General features: G+C 49.3%; 1 protein-coding gene across 1 annotated transcript in view; it reads left to right on the forward strand.

Annotated features, from left to right (window-relative positions):
- Positions 1 to 5849: 5849 nt before the first annotated feature.
- The window catches only part of SLCO2A1 (solute carrier organic anion transporter family member 2A1), an 85490-nt gene continuing 71516 nt past the window's right edge, over positions 5850 to 19823 (forward strand). The window contains exon 1 of the mRNA XM_081072317.1: positions 5850 to 6763. Within this exon, the coding sequence (XP_080928443.1) occupies positions 6668 to 6763 (96 nt within the window). The 5' untranslated portion in view covers positions 5850 to 6667. The remainder of the gene's footprint in view (positions 6764 to 19823) is intronic.

The raw sequence follows: 19823 nt of genomic DNA on the forward strand, positions 1-19823 counted from the left end.
CATCCAGCTGACAGGACCCAATGGGTCCCAGGCCCTCACAGGGCCAAGGACAACAGAAGTACTCGCTGAACGTGTGTTGCGTGACCCCAGTAGGATGCCGAGGTGGAGGTGAAGTCCTAGCGCTCCAGGAGTGGCTGATTATCGCACAGGAGTGGTGATGAGCCGGCAGAGGAGAACAAACTGTGATAAGCACCCCTGGGCCTGACCAGAGCTGGGTGGGTGGAGCGCAGAGGCTGGGGCCAGGCTGGGGCTCCTCACCCACAGGGAGGTGGCTGCTGAGAAAGCAGTTGTGGGAGGGGTGCGGGGCCTGGCCTGTTGGAGGTTTTCCTTTTCCTGCCCCTGCTCACCTCCTGCCAAGCAGTGAGTGAGTGACCTCCATTGGGTGAGACCCGGAACTGGGACAGGACCGCCAGGCCTTGAGCAGCTTTTCCTGGAAGAACCTGGAAATCCCATCATTGTGTGCTCTGCCCGGTGCCAGGCATTGGGGTACCCCTGGTAATATGCAGAGCAGCTGGGGTCCCAGGAGGCAGGACATCCTGGTGCTGCAGCACCCCTCCCTCTCCTCGTGGCATGTTCTTGGGGTGGGGAGAGCAAAGTCAGCCTCAGGTCCTGAGAAGGAGATGTGGGGGCAGGAGGGGTACAGGGTGGGGCCATGGGTCACAGTGGAAGAGAGAAAGGCCTGGGGTCCACGCTATAGGAATGGAATGTGCATAGTAAAGAGCAAAATGGAGGGTGGCTTTGGAACTGGATCCAGGAGGGCCCCAGCAGACCCAGTCTGTGTTAGACCCTCATTTAGGGAGAACACTCCAGCAGCAGAGGTTCCCGGGGGGCAGGGATGGGCGAGGCATTAAGGTGGACCTCAGACTCGCAAAGGGTCATCCTGTGGGTGGGGGGTTGGACTTGGCCTGCCCACACGCCGTGGCTCAGTCTGTGAGCAAGACCCCCACATGCTGAGACTACACCTGGCTGCCAAGAGTTTGAATCCTGCCTCTAGCACTTACTAGCCATGTGGCGTTGAACAAGTTATTTTACCTCTCTGTGCCTCAGTTTCTCCAAATGTAAAATGGCACTAATAAAAGTAACTTCTCTTGTTGGGTTGTTTGGAGAATTAAATGAATCAACATTACACCAGTGCCAGGCAAGACTGTAAACTAGTGGCCAAGGCGGCCCATAAGGGGACAGCTGCCTCACTAGTGACAGTGACAAAGTGATGGAGCACGTGGCTGCAGAGGTGCCCTCCACCTGGCAGTGGGAACAGTCATTGGGTACACCCCATTGGTGTACAAGGAGCCAGGCAGCCAGAGTGAATCCATGAAGACATTCAAGTATCCAAATTGGCAGTGAACCTTCATCAGCTGCTGCGGGAATGGACAGTGTGGCCCGAGGGCTGATAAACACACCCAGGGGCTCATGGCAGCCACTTGTGAGGACAAGGCTGCTGATGAGAGACCTTCAGAAGGGCTGGGCCCTGGGACACAGGCAGCGGGAGGTTGACGGAGTTAGCAACTGGCCTGGAGTCCTCAGGACAATCAGGCCTTCCCCAGTCACGGGGTCTTTTGGGAATTTATTTCAGTTCAATTTCATCTAATCATTTTGAAGCAGCAGGGTATGCTGGGCCAGATGAGGGACACACAGAGAATTACCACAGAACCGTGGTTCCAGGGATCTCCCAGCTGAGTTGAAGGAGAGACACAGAGCACACTTACTAACGCCAATACCGCCAACCGCCATAGCAAGTGCAGCCGTCCGCACGGAGACCACACTACACACTTTATAACAGCCCTGGGTGGTGGACATTGATGTCTTTATCTTAAGAGAAGACACTGAGAATCCGAGAGATTAAGTAGCTCATCTAAGGTAACAGCTGATGTAAAGGGTAGTCAGCATCTATGTGAGACTATAAGGGCCGTACCCTTGGCCACCACACCTATTGTCTCACTGTGACCTGTGATAATGAAGGAAGGAACAGTGTGCTAGGGAAAGAGCCTTGAGCCTCAGTTTATTATCTGTAAAATGGGAATAATGACCTCCAGTTTCCTGAGTGACAGTGGATAATGTGTTTAACAGATCTGTACCACTAAGAAATGTTTCTACTCTAGTTAAACATTTAAGGGGAGTCCGAACAGGTAGTCACAGGGGCTGCCAAGCATTCTGAGGCGAGCGGCATCAGCAAAAGCCCGGAAGTGTGAATGAGCAACTTCTCCAACATGAGACCTGAGAAAGATGGAAACAATTCGGCAGAGAGGAAAGCCCGAAGCTGCTCGGTTCCTCCTGCTCTTTCTGCTTCTCTCTGCAACCCCGGGCAAGGTGCTGATGGCTTCTGTTTGCACTTTCTCCTTTCCAGTGCCCCCTACCCCACACAGTCTGGCCTCTGCACACATCACCTGCTGGAAACACTCTCACCTAGGTCCACAATGCCAGCCCGTTGCCAGCCCAGCAGTCATCTTATCTTATCTTCCCTCCTCAGCAATCTAGACATGCTTCTGACCTCCTTCTCCCTGAAACTTCACATCTCGACTGATGTACTGCCCTCCACAGGGGACTCTCCCCTCTGTCTCTCTCGCTGGCTCCATCTCTATGTCACCCTTGGATGTTGCTATGGCAGGTCCTAGATCTACTTCTCATCAACACATTCTCACTGGGAAACGCATGTGGTATGTCCAAGTCCCTATCACTAGTCCAGCGTCTCCCTGAGCACTGGGCCCACAGACCCACTTGCCTGTGGGGCATCTCGACCTGCGTGGACTCCAGGCAATTTGAACTCGAAATGAACCCAGGGGGCCGCACGGCATTCCTCCAGCAGCTGCCGCTCCTTCTGGCCTCCATCTGCCAGAGGTTAACATCACCGGGGCAGGTTGCCCGAGTCAGATCTTGGGAGTTGTCCCTTACTTCCCCCTCATGAACATCTGGATGCCCTCTCCTTTCACCATCTCTGGGCCTTTCTCTCAGTCATTGCCTCATCATACCTCTTGAGTTTCCTTTCACAGACTACCCCATTGCACCCTTACCCAAATGCCAGAGAGAGGTCTCTGAAATGCAAATCAGCCCAGGTTCCACACCCCCTCCCCACCACCGCCCCATTGAGTGTGCCAGCCTCTTCACTATACACATTCCCACTGTCCCGGGGCCCCGTACTCTAGCTAGACTGAAACCACAGAGCAGATTTGCTTTCCTTCACCCTAATCCTTTTAGGGCTATGCTTGAGAGTCATCTCCTCCAGGTAACCTTCCTGCAGCCCAGGATGTTAGGGCCCCTCTTCTGTGTTACCAGTTGTGCCCAACAGCTCTCTTCCTACATCACACGGATGCTTAATTTCCTGCTCCCCACCAGAGACTATGGAGTCTTTGAAGTCAGGGATTGCCCTTGTGCTTTGTTTTCCACAGTGCTAAGAACTGTGTGCTAAAGTCAAAGGATCTGGGAAGGGTTTTGGAAGCAACTCTGAAGGTGCTTTTGGGGAAATGGGTTATTACATGTGCAGACACTGAAAGTTGAATATACAATATTCTTTCTCTCTTTTGCCTAATAGCACGCCAATTTTGTTCAGGAGGCAGCAAAGTGTTAACTACATTTCTTAGCTTCCTTTTATGTAGGGTAGCTGTGTGACCCAAGATGTAACGAAAAGTAGCTAAGCATGCATGGAAGAGATTTGTTTCCCTGATGTGAGCAGGGCACAGCCCCTTTCTATTTCCTGTCTCCCACTTCCTTCCTGAAATTAGGACAGGAGGCTGGAGATGGAAGAGCCATCTTGTGACCAGGAGCCAGCCGTGGGGATGAGAGCCACACACTAAGGAATCCTGAAAGGGTCCTTGTCATGACCCCTGGACTAGCTATGAGCCCGCTTCTTATTATGACGCACAAATAAATCTCATTGAAGCCTTTTGGTTGGGTTGTTATTATATTTAGCTGAACTTCACCTAGTAAAGGTAGATGAAGGCAGATAACCATCTATGAGCATTTCAGAATTGGCCTTTCCTTTGGAGATGACGCTGGTGTCCTGACAGCAGACAGAGGGCAAGATTAATAGACAGGATGAGTCTGTTAGGGGGAATGACGTTGTACTTCAGCTGTTGTCTTCTTGAAGGAAAGAATTCAATCAAGAGACAGAGCATAGGACAAGAAGATGTTTATTAGTAAAAGCGAGTACACTCCGAGATATGGAGCTGGCTGACCCAAGAGAGGGAAGCAGCCTCTCCTTATATTGTGTGACAATTCTATGGGTAGAATTGTCTCCCCTTCTCCCTCTCTGTTATTTTTCTCTTTCTCTGCTGAGGTGTCCCATTCTCCTCTCTGGTTCTCAAGGTTGTTTCTCAGAGCATAAGCATGAACCTGTTAATTTTCCATGATTTATCTGAGAAGCTCATTAAAAGTGGTCCCGAGAAGCAGGATGTATATTCCGATAAGCGGGATGGTTTCTCTCCCTCCCAAGCATGTTTCCTTCTTCTAATGATATGTCTTGTTCTCAATATCTTGCTGGGCAAGCAACGTGGTTGTGCCCCAAGTGAGAGCAGCTGTAAGGGGCCTTGACCCAAGCAGGAGCAGCTGCAAGGGGCCTCCTAACTGGAGCTAGTTCCCTCCTTCTCCTACTTATTTCTACCAACCCTACCAAGCTGAGTGTTAGAGAGGCTGCCATCACCTGAGATTCCATCTCAGGACCCCTGCAAGGCCTCAGGGTTTGATGAAAAGGCTTCAGCCATGGTGTGCCGAATGTGCCGGTGACCTTGGCCTTCTCTGGTCTCTGCCTGGTTTCACTTGTGAAATGAGGCTGCTGGAACAGTGCTTCAGATCTGGGCTTTGGAGTCCAGCAAAGCTGGGTTCAGTTTCCAGCTCCATCACTTAGTAGCTGTGTGCCTTCTAGTCACTTTTTTCAGTTGGCCTCTAGCATCATCATCTGTAAAATCCAGATTGTCTAATAGTACCTATCACTGTAGCTCATGCTGAGGTTCTGTGGCATCACACATGTGGGTGCCCAGCAGAATGCCTGGCAGAATCCACCCTGGGTGTTACAGCCCCGTGTCCAGCCTGCATTGAATGTTCTGTGGTGGCAGCCATCCTTGTGTTTCAAGTTCTCTAGGAGGGCAGACTGGTGACCCGTAGTTTCATGACTCCTCTGCCTCTGGGGCTGGAGTAAAACTCAGGAAAGCCTCTCTGGAGGCTTTGCACTCTGTGGGCCATCCACTGTCAGATGGCTTTTCCTTCTGCACCACATGCTTCTGTGTTCAGGGTCTTTGGATCACAGGTAGATACGAGAGAGTAGAAGCCTCAGGACACAGGACGGCCCAGACTAGGCCCAGAAAGGCATGTGGCCTTGGGTAGAAATAAGAAAACTGTGTGGTCCATCCATCCTGTGGCCTTTGTCATAGCCAACACTTCCTGCATATTGAGGGTAGGCTTATGCTTTTCCTGGGAGTAGGAGGGGCGTGCAGAGGTTGTCTCTGCAGGGGAGTCCTGGAATTAGGGAGCTGGAAAAATACCTCTGGATTTCTTACTGCAGCTGCTTTTAATAGAACTATCTTCTTTTTCTCAGTAAATGCCTTACATTTCTCCTCTCTACACTGGGAATCCTGGAAAAAAAAAAAAATCTTGGGGATGGGGGGGAAATAAAGTTGCTGTTGTATTCCAGCCCTGAGAAGGAGGTCAGTGGGGTGCCTCCCGTTTGTCCATGCCCCCCCCACCCCCTTAATGAAGCACTCCGGGCCAGATGTAGCTGAGCTGACACTCGACAGCCCTGCAGTTTACCTTGGCTCAGGTCCAGAGAGTTGGGCCCAGCCCTGGGGTGGCCCCCACCTCTCCACCTTGTTACTGGCCCTCCTCTCCAGAGCAAAGAACAGTTTAAATATAAATCAGTCCTTGACACAAACAGAGTCTCAGCGAGTCTCAGAGCCATCACCGGAACTGAGGGCCCAGGTTTTCTTTCGGCGAGCGCAAACAAGCAGAGACTGGCTCTGTGAATCTCCCAACTGCGTCGGGAAGGGCTCCGGGGCTCCCCACTCCCCTAGAAACCCCGGCTCCCCTCCAGCACCCCTCGGCCCTCCTCCTTCCCCTGTACCCCCTCTGACCGACCCCTTCTCCTGTCCCCTTCAGTGTCCCGCCAGCCGGTTTCCGCTCCCCACTCCCCCGCTTCTCCTTTGCCCCCGGGGACCCCACCCTGCAGCCTCCTGCCCCGTCCAGCCACTACCTCGCCTGCCCAGGGCCCGGCACTGCCCTGTCCCTCCCCGCAGGCCGGACCCTCCCCCGACGCGGCCAAGCCTCGCGGGTCCGCGCTGTGCTCCCGGAGCTGAGCCACAGCCCGGGCCGGGAACGAGGTGGAGCGCTGCGGGCACCCGCGTCACACCTGTCCTAGGGGGCAGCCGCGGCGGGGGCGGGGGCCCGCAGAGCCTGAGACACCCGAGACGAGGGAGGGGAAAGGCCGCGTTCCATCATTGGCGGCGGCGGCCACTTATAAAACTTCTGGGCGCGCGCTCTCCGGCTCAGTCTCTGCGCTGCGCGCCGCCTCAGCCACCGCGGCCACTCACGCCACCCACCGGCCCGGCCGCACCAGCGCGACGAGCCTGCTCGCCTGGCCTCCCGCTCCGGACCCTGCGGTCAACCCCGGACGGGGCTGGAAGGGCCGCCGCCCCGCGCAGCTGCAGCCGCCTGTCCGCGCGCGGGCCTCGCGGTCCCCGCCACCATGGGGCTCCTGCCCCAGCCGGGCGCGCGCCAGGGCAGCGACGCCTCCTCTGGCCGAGCCGGCCGCTGGTCCCGCTCCATCTTCGGCAACATTAAGGTGAGCGGACAAGCCGGGGCGGTCCGAGCCCGAGCCGCGCCGGGCGCACTGTCCACGGGACCCCGGGTGTCGGTGCCGCGAAGCCCGGGAGGCGCTGGGCGCGCGGGGGCTCCGGGCTGCGCCCTGGGTGCCGCGCCTCGGACGCATCCCCGGGGCCTGGCACCGCAGGCGGGCGCTGGGGCAGGCGTGAGCGTGCTGGGAGTGTGTGCGCGTGTGTGTGCTCACTCGCCCTCGTTAGTGTGACAAACAGGACAATGAAAGTACCTGCCTATCTGGACAATTCGATTCCGATAGTCCTGGCACTAGCACAGGGAGTTGTCCTGGTTTTTGATTGCAAAAGAACATCTCGCGGGGCACCTTTTCAGCCTCCTGCCGGCAGTTGCTTCCTTATGGCGGTGGGCTTGGAGCTGTGGAATCTGGGGCCCTGTCAGGGAAGGCTGTGGTGCCTCTGAGATGAAGGAGCTCAGAGTCAAACTCAACTGAGCTGGGTGGTGGAAGGGATGCTCTCCTTCTCCAGCCTTTCCTCTTCCCCAAAAGCAGCAACGTAGAGGCTCTGCTACCTCCCTGCCTGCAATGCTCAGAATTCCCCAGAGGCTGGTGACCAATTTTGTGAGTTTGGACCAGCCTTCCTGGTCTGGAAATGGCCTCAAAAAAGCAGTGGGTTCTCATAGTCTGTTCAGTAAGGGCTAGGCAAGTTCTGGGGAGTGGGTGAAGAGAAGATGGGGGTGTAGGCAGCTGTATGGTGCGGACGCTCTTCTCCAGGGGGTCAGGAATGCTTTCCACTCCCTCACATGTCTAGGAAGACCCAGAATGGTTGAATCCACATGCAGGCTTCTTTGTGCATCCAAGCTGGTCATAGCAACTGAGAATGCACCTTCTGAGGGGGCACGGCTGCTGTGCTGAGGGTGTGGGAAGTTGCAGAACCCCTATCAAGGCTTCTTGGGGTCACGGTGGGGATTATTGTGCAGAGTGGTTTTTCCCACAACCATACAATCAGATGGGGCTAGGTAAAGTTTCCTGTGCAGCGACTGAGGGGGAACCCAGAACACAGAGCTGGAGAATGGGGGTGTCTGTGGGCTGGGTATGTGAAGGCGTCTGGAGATCACAGTGGATCCCACCTATATATTTCCTCATATTGTTAGCAGTGGAACTGGGATCCCCACTCCTGCTTCTGCTCTCTCCCCACACCACATGAGTAAAGACTAAATTGATGGCATGGTTGGATATCATTAAGACAGAAATTTTGAAATAATTTAAGATAATCCTCAAATCTCCTCACCTTTGGCCAGACCTGGAGGAAAACAGTGCGTGGTTTTGGTCCCACCATTTATTTAAAAGAGACTTGGAGAAGTTTCAGCAAAGAATTGTGGAAATTTGGGTGTTTATAAATTAGGAATTGGGAGGGAAGAGTGGGGGCAAGCTTTTGGTGGTCTGAAAAGAGAGGGCAACTTCCTCTATTTTCACCAAGAAGGGCAGGAGAGATGGCTCGTCACAGAACAGATTCCTGACAGGGTAACCCGGAATGAGATTGGTCCACTTAGACCCTTCTCTGGGTCCTTAAATAAATGAGTTTATGGCAGCAGTTTCTTTAAAGATCTGTAAAAATAAGACAATATATCACATGCTGATGACTTAGTTACACGTGCTTGAGGCCTGGGCCCAGGCCAATTGGCCTCCTAAAGTCTCATACCAGTTAAGAGTTTTTCTTAACTATGAAAACCAGGTTTTCTTAATCATTGCCTCCGTTGATCCATAGTAATTTTAAAACCAGAGTTTGGAGAGATTTCTACTTGGCTTCACTTATCAGCCTGAAGCCAGGTACAAAGTTGGATATCTCAAGGCAAACCTGGGGTCTGGAATTTCATTAAACTCACTTAAGCCTTTTTTTCTAGGGGGCAGTGCTGGCTGTTTGGGGGCTTTGTTATTTGGTGGGAGATTTCCTCCTTCCAATGGGAGGATTTCCATAACTCCCGGTAGGATATGGGCTATACATGTCTTGCGACCTGTGTGACATGAGGAGAAACAGGGGACATCCAACCTGAAGACCCATCATTTTTCTAGGTTCCTCGTTGCTGGGACAGACTAACCAATTGACTTTGTGACACTCCTGCAAAACCCCACGTACCATATGGCTTAGGGAAAAGGGGTGAAGCCAGGTGACAAAAATCCAAGTTCCATTCTAGCCTCTTACTAACTAGGTGACACAGGGAAGTGTCTCATCTTTCCTGGGCCTCAGAGTCCTTACAGGAAAAAACGGGGTAATATGAACAATTCCCACTTCATCGGACTCCATAAGGATTATGTGGGAAGAGGCGTTGTGAATCATGCTGGGCTCTCTGGGATTGGCCTCAATGTGAGGCTAGTTCTTGCCTCAACGAACAGTACAGCACATTCAAACATCATTTAGGATCGAGTGTTCCACCAACTATAGTTAATAGTTAAGATAAACTACAGTTAATAATAATAACATCCAAAATAATAATAACAATAGTAGCTAAGAGTAATGGAGCTGTCTGAATGTACCAAGAACTACAAATATTTTACCCATTTTGAAGCCTCATTACAAACCCTATCAAGTGGATACTATTACTGTCCGCATTAATGATGAGGAAAACAAGGCCTAGTGATGCTGGTCTCTTGTGTGTAGAGACATAGCCAGAAAGGGAGGGGTGGGTGGGAGGCGTACAGAGGGACTGGGTATATGAGACTCCAGAGCTGGAGACCCTCACGGCTGTGCAACCCGGCCCTCACCATCACATGGTGCTCTACCGTGGGTTAGCAGGTGAGGATACCATGGGTATGCCTGTACCCAGTGCTCAGGGCTTCCGCCGGGCCCTGGTGACACACACGTCCCAGCCATGACCAGGGGGCGCTGCAGTGGCTGAAGCATGGCTGCTCCCTGTTACTAATAGGCTCATGCCCTTTCATTCTGCATAACTGTTATCTAAAAAGCCTGTAAGTGTTTTCTACCTCCTTTTGCAGGGGTAGTTTTTTCTACCTCCTCTTGCAGGGGTAAATACGTATAATCCTAATTAATCTAGAGACAGTCTCCATTGCCGCTGGTTTACAGGATTCTTAAGGGGTAGAGGACCGGCTCACCAATCATTGTCAGAGAGAGCAGATTAGCATCCAGAACTCTAAAACTCTAAATTAAAAACACGTTCTTTCTCTGATTATGGGTGCGGGGTGGTGGGGGAGGTAAGAGGGAACCTTTGTGGTTAACTTATCCTGGAAGTCTCACAGAGATCTGTCTCTCCTTAAAATGAGACTTTGGGGGCCAGACCGGGGTTATTTTTATAAAAGGAATAGTCCATTGGTTACTGCTGCCCAAATTTCAGGTACTAACACACCCAGAGCCCTGGTGCCGGGAAACAATGTATATCCAGTCAGTGGGGAAAGTCCTGTGGGGGTGGAGAGCTAGGGAAGAGCAGTGGGAGGGAAGGAATAGACAAATCTCACAGCTTGGCCTGAGTTGCCCCAGTGACCTCTGACCTGGGAGAGAGGCCCCAGAATGAGGGAGAGGTACTTGTCCTGCCCTGTGATCATAATTTCCAGAGGCCCTTGAGCCCCAGCCATAGGAAGGCATCTTGGGTTTAACCTCTCATTTTCCAGAGAAAAGGGCTTCATCTCAGGAAAATGATCTCAATAGAATCCTTGGGGCCAAAGAATCCCCATGGGTTATAACATGCCCACTCTTCCTCAGAGGTGGTGTTTCTGTGATACTGAGGACAGTATTTCTGTTTTCCTGGCATCTGTTCCTGCCTTGTGACACTTGAGGCGGTTGGCAGGGAGAACAATGGGAACCGGTGCGGTGGGGTGGGGAGTCACAGGTCACTCAGATCTTTTCCTCCTGCGATGATGCTCAGAGCCTTTCTTCGCTTTCCTTTTTCTCTCCTGACGATGACTTTGTGACCTGCGCTGCCACAGAACAAATGGAAGAGCAGTTTATGTCGAACAATATCGATAGCTCGTTTCTTCTCTTTTTGATCATTCTCTTTTGTCTATGACAGTGACTACTTTTCTTTCCATTCTGAGAGACCTAGCTGTTGGGATGGGAGCATGGCTTCCCCTCACCTTCTTCTGCTCTGTTTGTGAAACAGGTCATGGTCCAAGCAGAAGAATGTGGGTCGCCCCCCACGTCCAGGCCTCGCCTCTCCGTGTTCTCACTCTTTCACCCTTGCTTGGTTTTAGCCTGTCCTGTGTTTTTAACCATCTCCAGCCGTTACTTCACCCCCCTTTCTGCCTGTGGAGGCACTGGCCCGCAGAGAGCCCCAGGAACATGCCAAAGCCAGAGAGATGGTAATGGTGGTGCCGAGAAGCCAAGGATGCTCCCAGACAAATGGGCCTGTCAGAGGACCTGTGTGGGGCTGGGCCAGTTTGGCCCTCATTCTATGTCATAAGTGCTCAGACTTGTGCTTGGGCATTGCACTCTCAGTTTCTGTTGAGGAAGAACGTAAACAAATAGCTGTGTAACTGTACACACCTGTACCCCACAGGACAAGCGCAGGTGGGTTGTCACTACAATACTTAGTCCCCTTAGGAGGGACCATGGCAGAAAGCTGAGTTCCTAGTACCAGGCAAAGCTTGATTTACTTTGAGTTTTTTTAAAAAAACTTTTTGTGTTAAAACAATGATAGATTCATAGGAAAAAAATGATACTGAGAGGTCCCGTGTAGCCTTTACCCAGTTTCTCCCCATGGTTCCATTTTACATAACTACAGTATAGTACCCAAAGCAGGAAATAGACATTCCTATAATGTGGTGTATATTTCCATGCTGTTTTATCACATGTAGAGATTCATGGAACCACCACCGACTGCTTCAAGACACAGAACTATTGCATCAGCACGATGATCTCCGACGTGCTACTCCTGTGTAGTCAGACCCATTCCTTCCCGGCTATCGTCCCTAACCCTTCACAACCACTATTCTGTTCTCTATCGCTATCATTGTGTCATTTTGTGAATGTTACAGAAATGGAATTATGCAATGTGTGCCTTTTGAGATTGGCTTTTTTTCATTCAGCATAATGCCCTTGAGATCCATCCAGGTTGTTGTACGTATCAATGGTTTGTTCCTTTTTATTGCTGCGTAGTAGTCCATGGCATAGATGTACCATACTTTGTCTAACCAATCACCTATTTGAAGGACCTTTGCGTTGCTTCCAGTTTGAGGCTATTACAAATAAAGTTGCTGTGAACAACCATGTACAGGTTTTCATGTGGACATAAATTTTTATTTCTCTGGAGTAAATGTCCTGGGTACATTTGCTGGGCCTTGTGGTAGCTGCACGTTGATTTTTTAAAAGAAACTGCCAAATTATTTCCAGAGTGGTCATACCATTTTATATTTTCACCAGTACTATATGAGAGATGACATTTCGCTGCATTCTTGCCAGCATTTGGTGTTGTCACAACTTTTTATTTTAGCGATTCTAATAGGTATGACACCTCATCACGGTCTGAATTTGCATTCCCCTAGTGACAAGTGACACTGAATATCTTTTCATGTGTTTGCTTGCCATGTGTCTATCCTCTTCAATAAAATGTCTACTTATATTATGTTGTCCATTTTCTAATTGGATTTTTCTACTATTGTTTTGAGATTTCTTTGTAAGATACAAGTCCTTTGTTAGGCATGTGGTTTGCAAATGTTTTCTCCCAGTCAGTACCCTTTCATGCTCTTAACTGTGTCTTTCACATTTTGGATTCTGATGAAGTCTAATTTATTAATCTTTTTATTTTTTGGATCCTGCTTTTGGTGTGAGGTCCAGGAACTCTTCAATGAACCCTGGTCCCTGAAGGTTTTCACCTAACAGTTTTATAATTTTGCATTTATGAGTAAATCTATGATCTACTTTGAGTTAATTTTTGTAGGGGTGTGAGGTTTAGGTCAAGGTTATTTTTATTTTTATTTTTTTTGCCTGTGGTTCTCCAATTGCTCCTGTACCATTTGTTGAAAAGATTATCCTTCCTTTATGGAGCTGTCTTTGCAACTCTGTTGAAAATCAGTTGGCAGTTAGTTGTTTGGGTCTATTCTGGGTTTTCTATTCTGCTTCACTGATATTTGTGTGTATCTCTCTGCCAAGACCACACTGTCTGTAGTCACATAGCAAGTCTTGAAATCAGGTAAAAGCTTGATTTTTATTCTGCCATGGTACATGTTTATCTTATAGATGCCCAATTTAATAACCCATTTAGTTTCCCTTCTACTTTACTTTTTAGGAAGATTTAGGGGTAGATTTAAAGCTCACTTTTAGTAACTGGATGGGATTTCACGCATACATATGCTCCAGCTTTTCTTTTGGACTTCACTGAATGCTTATCTTTTCCCTTAAACTTGATTTTTAAGTCTGTGTTCCTAAACTTTTTCTATTCTATGTGATAGCCCTGCAAGGAGGTATTAGCATCTCCATTTCACACTTGAGGAAATCGAGTCTCATCCAAGACCACATGTCCATTAAATGGCAAAGCAGGAATTCCCACCCTGGGTCATCTCATTCCTCATATCCCTTCTTTCCATGGCCTCAAAATGCCTCTCAGTTCTGGAATCTCTTATCCGTGAACTTTTCGGCCTGAGCTCAATGATCTCTGAGGTTCTTTCAAATTCTCAGATTCTCATCTCATGCTGTTACATTGCTGATTGAGATGAGACTAGGAGCAGGGCCAGTTGGGTCTGGTTGTAGCTGGGAGACCTGTTATGAAACCTGGTGAAAGCAGAGGATGCCGGCTGGCTGGGTTGTGTTTGATCAATCCCCGGCTGTCTCTCCTGGTTTAGAGGACCTTGATTCCTTTGGTGTGTCTTACTTTTTTGGGGTGGATTAAATTTGATCAGGGGTGGGGAATGAAAGCAGGGCAGGGTGTCTCAGACTCCACTGCGGCATTGAAGGATGGGATGATGCTATTCGCTGAGCAGCCCTCTTTCCAAGCTGCCTTCCTGGCATCTTTGCCCTGTTGAATAGAAATGCTAAGGAGACCCAGGGGGAAATGCTGGAGGCTCTGGCACAGCCGGGGGCACCAGCCCAGAGCATTAAGCCTAGGGTTTGTGGCCTTTGGGACACTCAGTCTGCTCAGCATTGGCACCGAGCTTCACAGGGCTACCCCGCTGCCTCCAGAGATGTCAGCAAATGAACCCTTTCTCAAAGATGAAGTGTGTACCTGAGTCCCGTAGGAACCTGGGCGTCCTGATGATACGTCTCATTTTGTTTATCCAAACATCAGTAATACCTGTTTATGTTCTGAGCAGTGTTCCTTCCAACACCCTTGGGAGGTGCTGGCCGACAGCATAGCAGACCTCAGTTCAAAGGCAGATGTCATCAGGGAGGGCTACAGTAAGCTAATGTTTGTCAGACTGTCCCACCACGATGCTCTGAATTCTAGAAGGGAGTGACTAGGTTTCCACATGGGGGTAGGATAAGGGGATAAAGGAAGGTGTCTGCAGTGGTGGCTTGCCTAACCAGGACTATTACATTTCTGTGATCTTTTATGTTTTATCTGAAAGTCAAGTGAATTTTATACTTCTTCCACAATCTCTTTATGCTTCCAAGTAGTTTGTTGTCTTTTCCTTCAAACCTTGGAGTCACACCAGTGCTCCAGGAGGCAATGCATGGGTAGCTCGTGTCTCCCAGGTGTGACTCCCAGGTGGAGCATACTGAGTTTGGGAAGCACAATCCAGGCAGATCTCAAGTCAGAACTAGTTCCTCCGGTTAGTTCACCCAGCCAGCTTGTTGGGTGGAGAGGGAACGGTACCTAGAAAGTTTAAGTGGGACAGGTGTGGGGTGTGGAGGCCAGACAACTCCTAGGCTGAACCCTGTGGGACACCCCAAGAGAGGAGCCAGCTAGAGAACATAGTAAGGCCCCTGTGGGTCTGGGGAAAAAGGATAGGGGCAGAAGAGAGGGGTAGGGAGGAGAGCAGACTTCTAGAGTCACACTTGTCCTGCCCAGTTGGCTGCCAAAGAGATGGCAGGAAATTGACTACTTTCTCAGTCTGTTTGACAAGTCATTCCTGCCCGGTGCCTCCGGCCCTTTGAAATCTTCCTGCTTTGCCTCTGATTCACAGTGCACTTGACTGAAGTGTCTGAGAGCTGAGCGTTGGTACCAGAGCGTCACATGTGCAGTAGCCTTTATTCAGTGTCTCCCGTGTGAGGCTCTTTACTTAAGGTGTTGCTGTTGGCACCTGGCTCCTTGAGAGTCCCCCAAACTTCCACGAAACAATTGCCTGAAAGTTTCCTGCTTCACAGTGTGACCAACTGCTTTGATTATCCCAGGACTGAGGAGTTCCTGGGACACAGGACTTTTGGTTTAAGAATGGAAAGTTCTGGGCAGATTGGGACAAGTTGGTCACCCTGCTGCCTCCCTTGCTGGGGCATTTTACAAGAATGGACTTCCACCCAGTGACTGTGGAGCAGGGAAGGCACTGATGGAGGGTCAGGATGGTGCCCAGGCAGGGGAACAAACCTCCAGGGTCCATGGCAGGAGGAAACCGGAAGCCTCCTGAGAGAAGATGAGGGCGAGAGGAGGCCTGGGGCTGGGCTAAGGCCCAATTCTCCCCCTTGTTTGTGCGGGACATTCTCCCCCCAGTCCTGCCTGCATTACTCGTCATGATTTTTGTGGCATTTAAAATTTTTCATTGTATATAATCTATACAAATGATGACAAAACTGAGCTATGGAAAGATGGTGCTTCCGGGCTTATAGAATTGTTGTATTTCAGAATGGAAAGTGACAAGAAAGCTCATCTGCACAAAAAGGCAAGAATCCTCTTTGTGGTGATGTCTTTGCCTCTGCTTGCATAGCCCCAGTGATGGAGAGCTCACTACATGTCAAAGCAAGCCCAGCACCTTTTTTCTTAGCACCACAGGCTCTCCTATGCTGAGCCGAAATCTACCTCTCCCCTTCCATGGATATTCCCAAGTAAAGCTAGTAGACCCCCTCTTCTGGTCACTCTCCTCACTATTTCTAGTAGAAAACAGTCTCCTCAGCCTCACAAGTCCCTCTAACAAAGGAGCTGCTTGGCAGGGTGCAAATAGAAAGCCAGGCGTCTGAGCCAACCCCCTCTAAAAGCCGAACCAGGCTCTCAAAGGAGGTATTGCTGAGAGGCATGATGGCTGCAGACTCCTGTTGTCCCAGATCACAAAGGTTTCCTTACTGGTTCTGGTCACTGCAAGGAGCTCGGTCATCACTCACAAGGAGGCCTCAGGCTTTGTGGAGGCTGGAAAGCCTAGGGTTTCCTGGAACCAGCAGAGCCCTTCCCATGATGGGGATCCCCACTCACCAGGCCCTGCAAATTTGTTATGCCCTCATGGACTTCAAGGCTCGCTCCCATCCATCTCTCACACTCTTCCTTCTCACCCCCATCTTCCTCTGTTCTCACTCTCCCAGCTCTCACTTTTCCCCGACGGGAACTTTCATGGAGTGTCCATGCCAAGTCTGGAAGAGCCCTGGACAGATCCTTGAGTTCACCCTCCAGCCTCTAGCTGGATGACATCTCACTGGAGGAAGTAGACACGGGGCTGACTGGGGATCACATTCCCTGACTTGATCATCAGAGGGCCCAACAGAAACCCTGACAGAAGGCACCTGGCCACATGCTAGTGAGAACATACCCGTAGATCCAGCCTGTGCCCCAGAACTGTACCCTACACATCTCATCCAACCCAGACTGCCAGGGACAAATCAGCGTAGAACCAGCCTTGTCTATTGGGCCACCTCCACCCCTGGAACTTGTCATGGACTTGGAAGGTGAGTCTACAGGGCCTTCTGGTTGTCCATGTCATTAGCCAATCGTCCTTGCTGTCAGAAAGCTGTCCTCCTGGGCTTGCTGCAGCTCAAGCTTCCTTCTTCATACTCAGTGTCCCAGGAAATCACAGGCCAACTGACTCAACATGGAAATTTAACATATAAACATGTAAAATTAACCAGGAGTAGGGACAGGCATTCATCAAGCCTGTGCAAATTGCCTTACAGTCACAAATATTCAGAATTCCTACCCTCAGCACCAACACATAAGCAGCAATTAAGGTTTTTTTGAGCTATCATCTCAAAGATGGATTATTAGGACACACATCTATATGGTCAAATATATGGGGACATATGGATATTTAGTTGTGAATGCATATGCCATGGCACTCATTATGTGCCAAATTTAATGAAATAAAAAGTGGACAAGGTTAGATCCTTTCAGAAACGCTCTCTGAATAAACCCTATCTCCCGTGCTGCAAGGTGCTCATTGTCCACATTTGATAGTGGAGGAAGTTAGGAGGCAGCTCATGGGAATTGCCACATTGCACAGTGACACAGCTGGGATTTGGGGACTCTGCCTTAAGACTTCTCTATGGCTGCTCCCTGCATTCCACCACAACCCCAAGCAGCTGAGACAGTAGTAGCTGAACTGCTACTTCAGTTCTTCATACCAACAGTCACAGGCAGGGCTGCCTATTTCTATCTATTGTTTTATTTTCTCAAGTGAAATTTGACCATGGTGGCCCTGAAAGTCTTTGATCCTCAGTTTTCCTCTCTTGATGCATGTTCCCTCATATAAGTCTTGACCTATAATCCAGCTATACAGCCCACAAGCATTTAGACCAGGTACCTGGCATGGGGTGAGGGTAGCAATCAAGTGGCTTAGGAACACTTCCTGAAAGAATACATGGAAACCCAGTCAGCTGAACAATGTTTTATCCTGTAACTCATCTGCTCAGAAACTTATAATAAGGAAACAACTTGTATATCTAACAAGTGGAAAGGCAATAAATAAATGATGGGACATCCATCAATGGAATATTTACAAATCTTTTAAAGTTTTACTGAGAATATTTTAAACTGGGGGAAGGGTTCATTCTCTCATGTTAAATAGAGGCGACAGGACGGACAACCATATGTAGAGATGATCCAATTTTTTAAGTCACGAGAAGACTTGAAGAGGGTAGATCTAAACAGAGATAGTTCTCTGTGTTGGAAGCCTATAAATGGTTTTGTTTTTCTTCTTTGTGACATTTGATGTTTTCCATTTTTCTACCATAAACATGTCCTATATTTATAATTAGAAAAAACCTGTCAATTAAAAAGCCCTAACTTCTGTGACAACTCTCACACCCTCTTTGCTGGATGCAGCAAGGTGTCTCATTGTGGTATATGAAATGCAATGTAAAGTGGGATGTGGCAGGTCCCTGAGGACCAGGGACGAGGCCAGGAAAGCAGCTAGGGCATGGGGTTATCTGGAAGGACCATTCCTGCAGTGCCCATCACTCTTCCCACTGCATTTTTATATTTATTATCACATTTCAGTCTTACGGCTCCCTAGTGATGGAGGGAAAGTCAGATAGCAACACTTACCTTTTAAAGAGAGACAACACTCTTTTCTGCAAAGAATGAGAGGCGTTTGTGTCCAGGAAGCCCTCCCTGCTCTTCTGGTGCCCATTCCTAGGGGCTGGCTCAGAGCTTGGGAATCCAGCCCTGAGGGTTGGCCAAACATCTTAGGGAAGTGAGTGTATCTGATCGGCTCCATGCCATGTAGGAAGAGTGGGCCTGATGGGATGATGGGGAGGTGGTGAAGACAGAGCCCGGGACAGGATCTGCTAAGTGCTGCCTGGGGTCTGTTCCGGAGCTTAGAGTTTTGCACCTGGGAAGATTGGGGACGTCCCTGGGTGGGCTTTCACCCAGTCATTTGGTTGACCACCCTCTATTTGCATGGCGGCACTCTATTAGTGTTGTAAACACCAGGGGTCTCAGAGCCCTGAGGCCAGGAATGGTGTCAGAATGTATGCATGAGACTCGTTCATTCGTTCATGCAGCACATAATTATTGACCACCTACTATCAACCACTAGAGATACAATAATGAACAAAACAGAGTGGGCTGTGCCCCTTGAGAGATTCAAACGGTGGGCAGATGCAGAAATACATGCAAAGTTATGCAATGTGTCACACAGGAGGGAAAGGGACTGGGTTTCATGAGGGCGAAGGGAGTAGAGACAAGTAGATTCTGCTTCATATAATACATATGGGTCCATGGACTCTGAATTCTAACAAGTCACCTTCATGCATCTGATACATAACCTCTGCAGGGGGAACACAACCGTGAATCAGACAAGGTTCAGAGCTCCAAAGGCTCCCGTTAGTTGGGATAAAATGGATTCCAAAAAGCTGTAGTCAATTATGGTTGCCATCCACATGACGGGTTCACATAACATGGGACCCTCCTACAAATACCCAGGAATGCTGCATTAACACCACCAAATATTTAAATACGCGTACATAGCTGAGCTTGCAATAAAAAAAGGTGAAGGATTTAGGTGTAAGAAATGAAGAATGAATTGAACACCAAAACAATGAGTATACCAGCTGACCCTGCAAGGGTTAAACGGGAAAACATGTGGGGTATGACAGGACCAATAAAGAAACTCCTAGTGGCGACTGGGTGTTAGTAATCACACAGGTACCAAAGATGACATGGGGAGTTAGCACTCAGGCTCATGCATAAAGCAGGACCCCTTGGTGAAAAGGGAACTAATAAAACTCTGCCCACCATCCTAGGGACAGCAAAGAGGCTTACTGTTCACACTCTGGGTGAAATAATTCCTCTAAGCAATCAAAACCCCAAGTCTGTGCCATGTGGAATTGGAAACGGAATTTGTACTATGTGGTATGGGAATCTCTAAGCAAATAAATTAGCATGAAAATGGTTTCTAGGACAGTGATAACCACCATCTGGTAGACACAAGAGTAAAACCACTCTGGAGAAATAATTCCACAATCCAAAATAACCAGAGTCCCCAAGAGAAGACCATGCTTATGGAGGAGGAGCTTGCAACAAAAAGTCACACAAGGAAACGATGCACCATAGGCAACAGGCAGCAAAATGAGGAAGACTAGCACCCCCACGATTTTGAGATAATGGAACTTTCTGAAGGAGTCTATAAAAATATATTAAAATGTTTAGAGAGGTGCAAGAAGAAATAGGAAACACCAGGACAGAACAAACACTATGAAAAAGGAACACACAGATTTGAGAGACACATGGGAATTCCAGAAATGAAAAATATTGATAAAGAAAGTAAAATC

Source organism: Rhinolophus hipposideros (assembly GCF_964194185.1).
Source record: "Rhinolophus hipposideros genome assembly, chromosome: 14".
NCBI classification, from domain to species: domain Eukaryota; kingdom Metazoa; phylum Chordata; class Mammalia; order Chiroptera; family Rhinolophidae; genus Rhinolophus; species Rhinolophus hipposideros.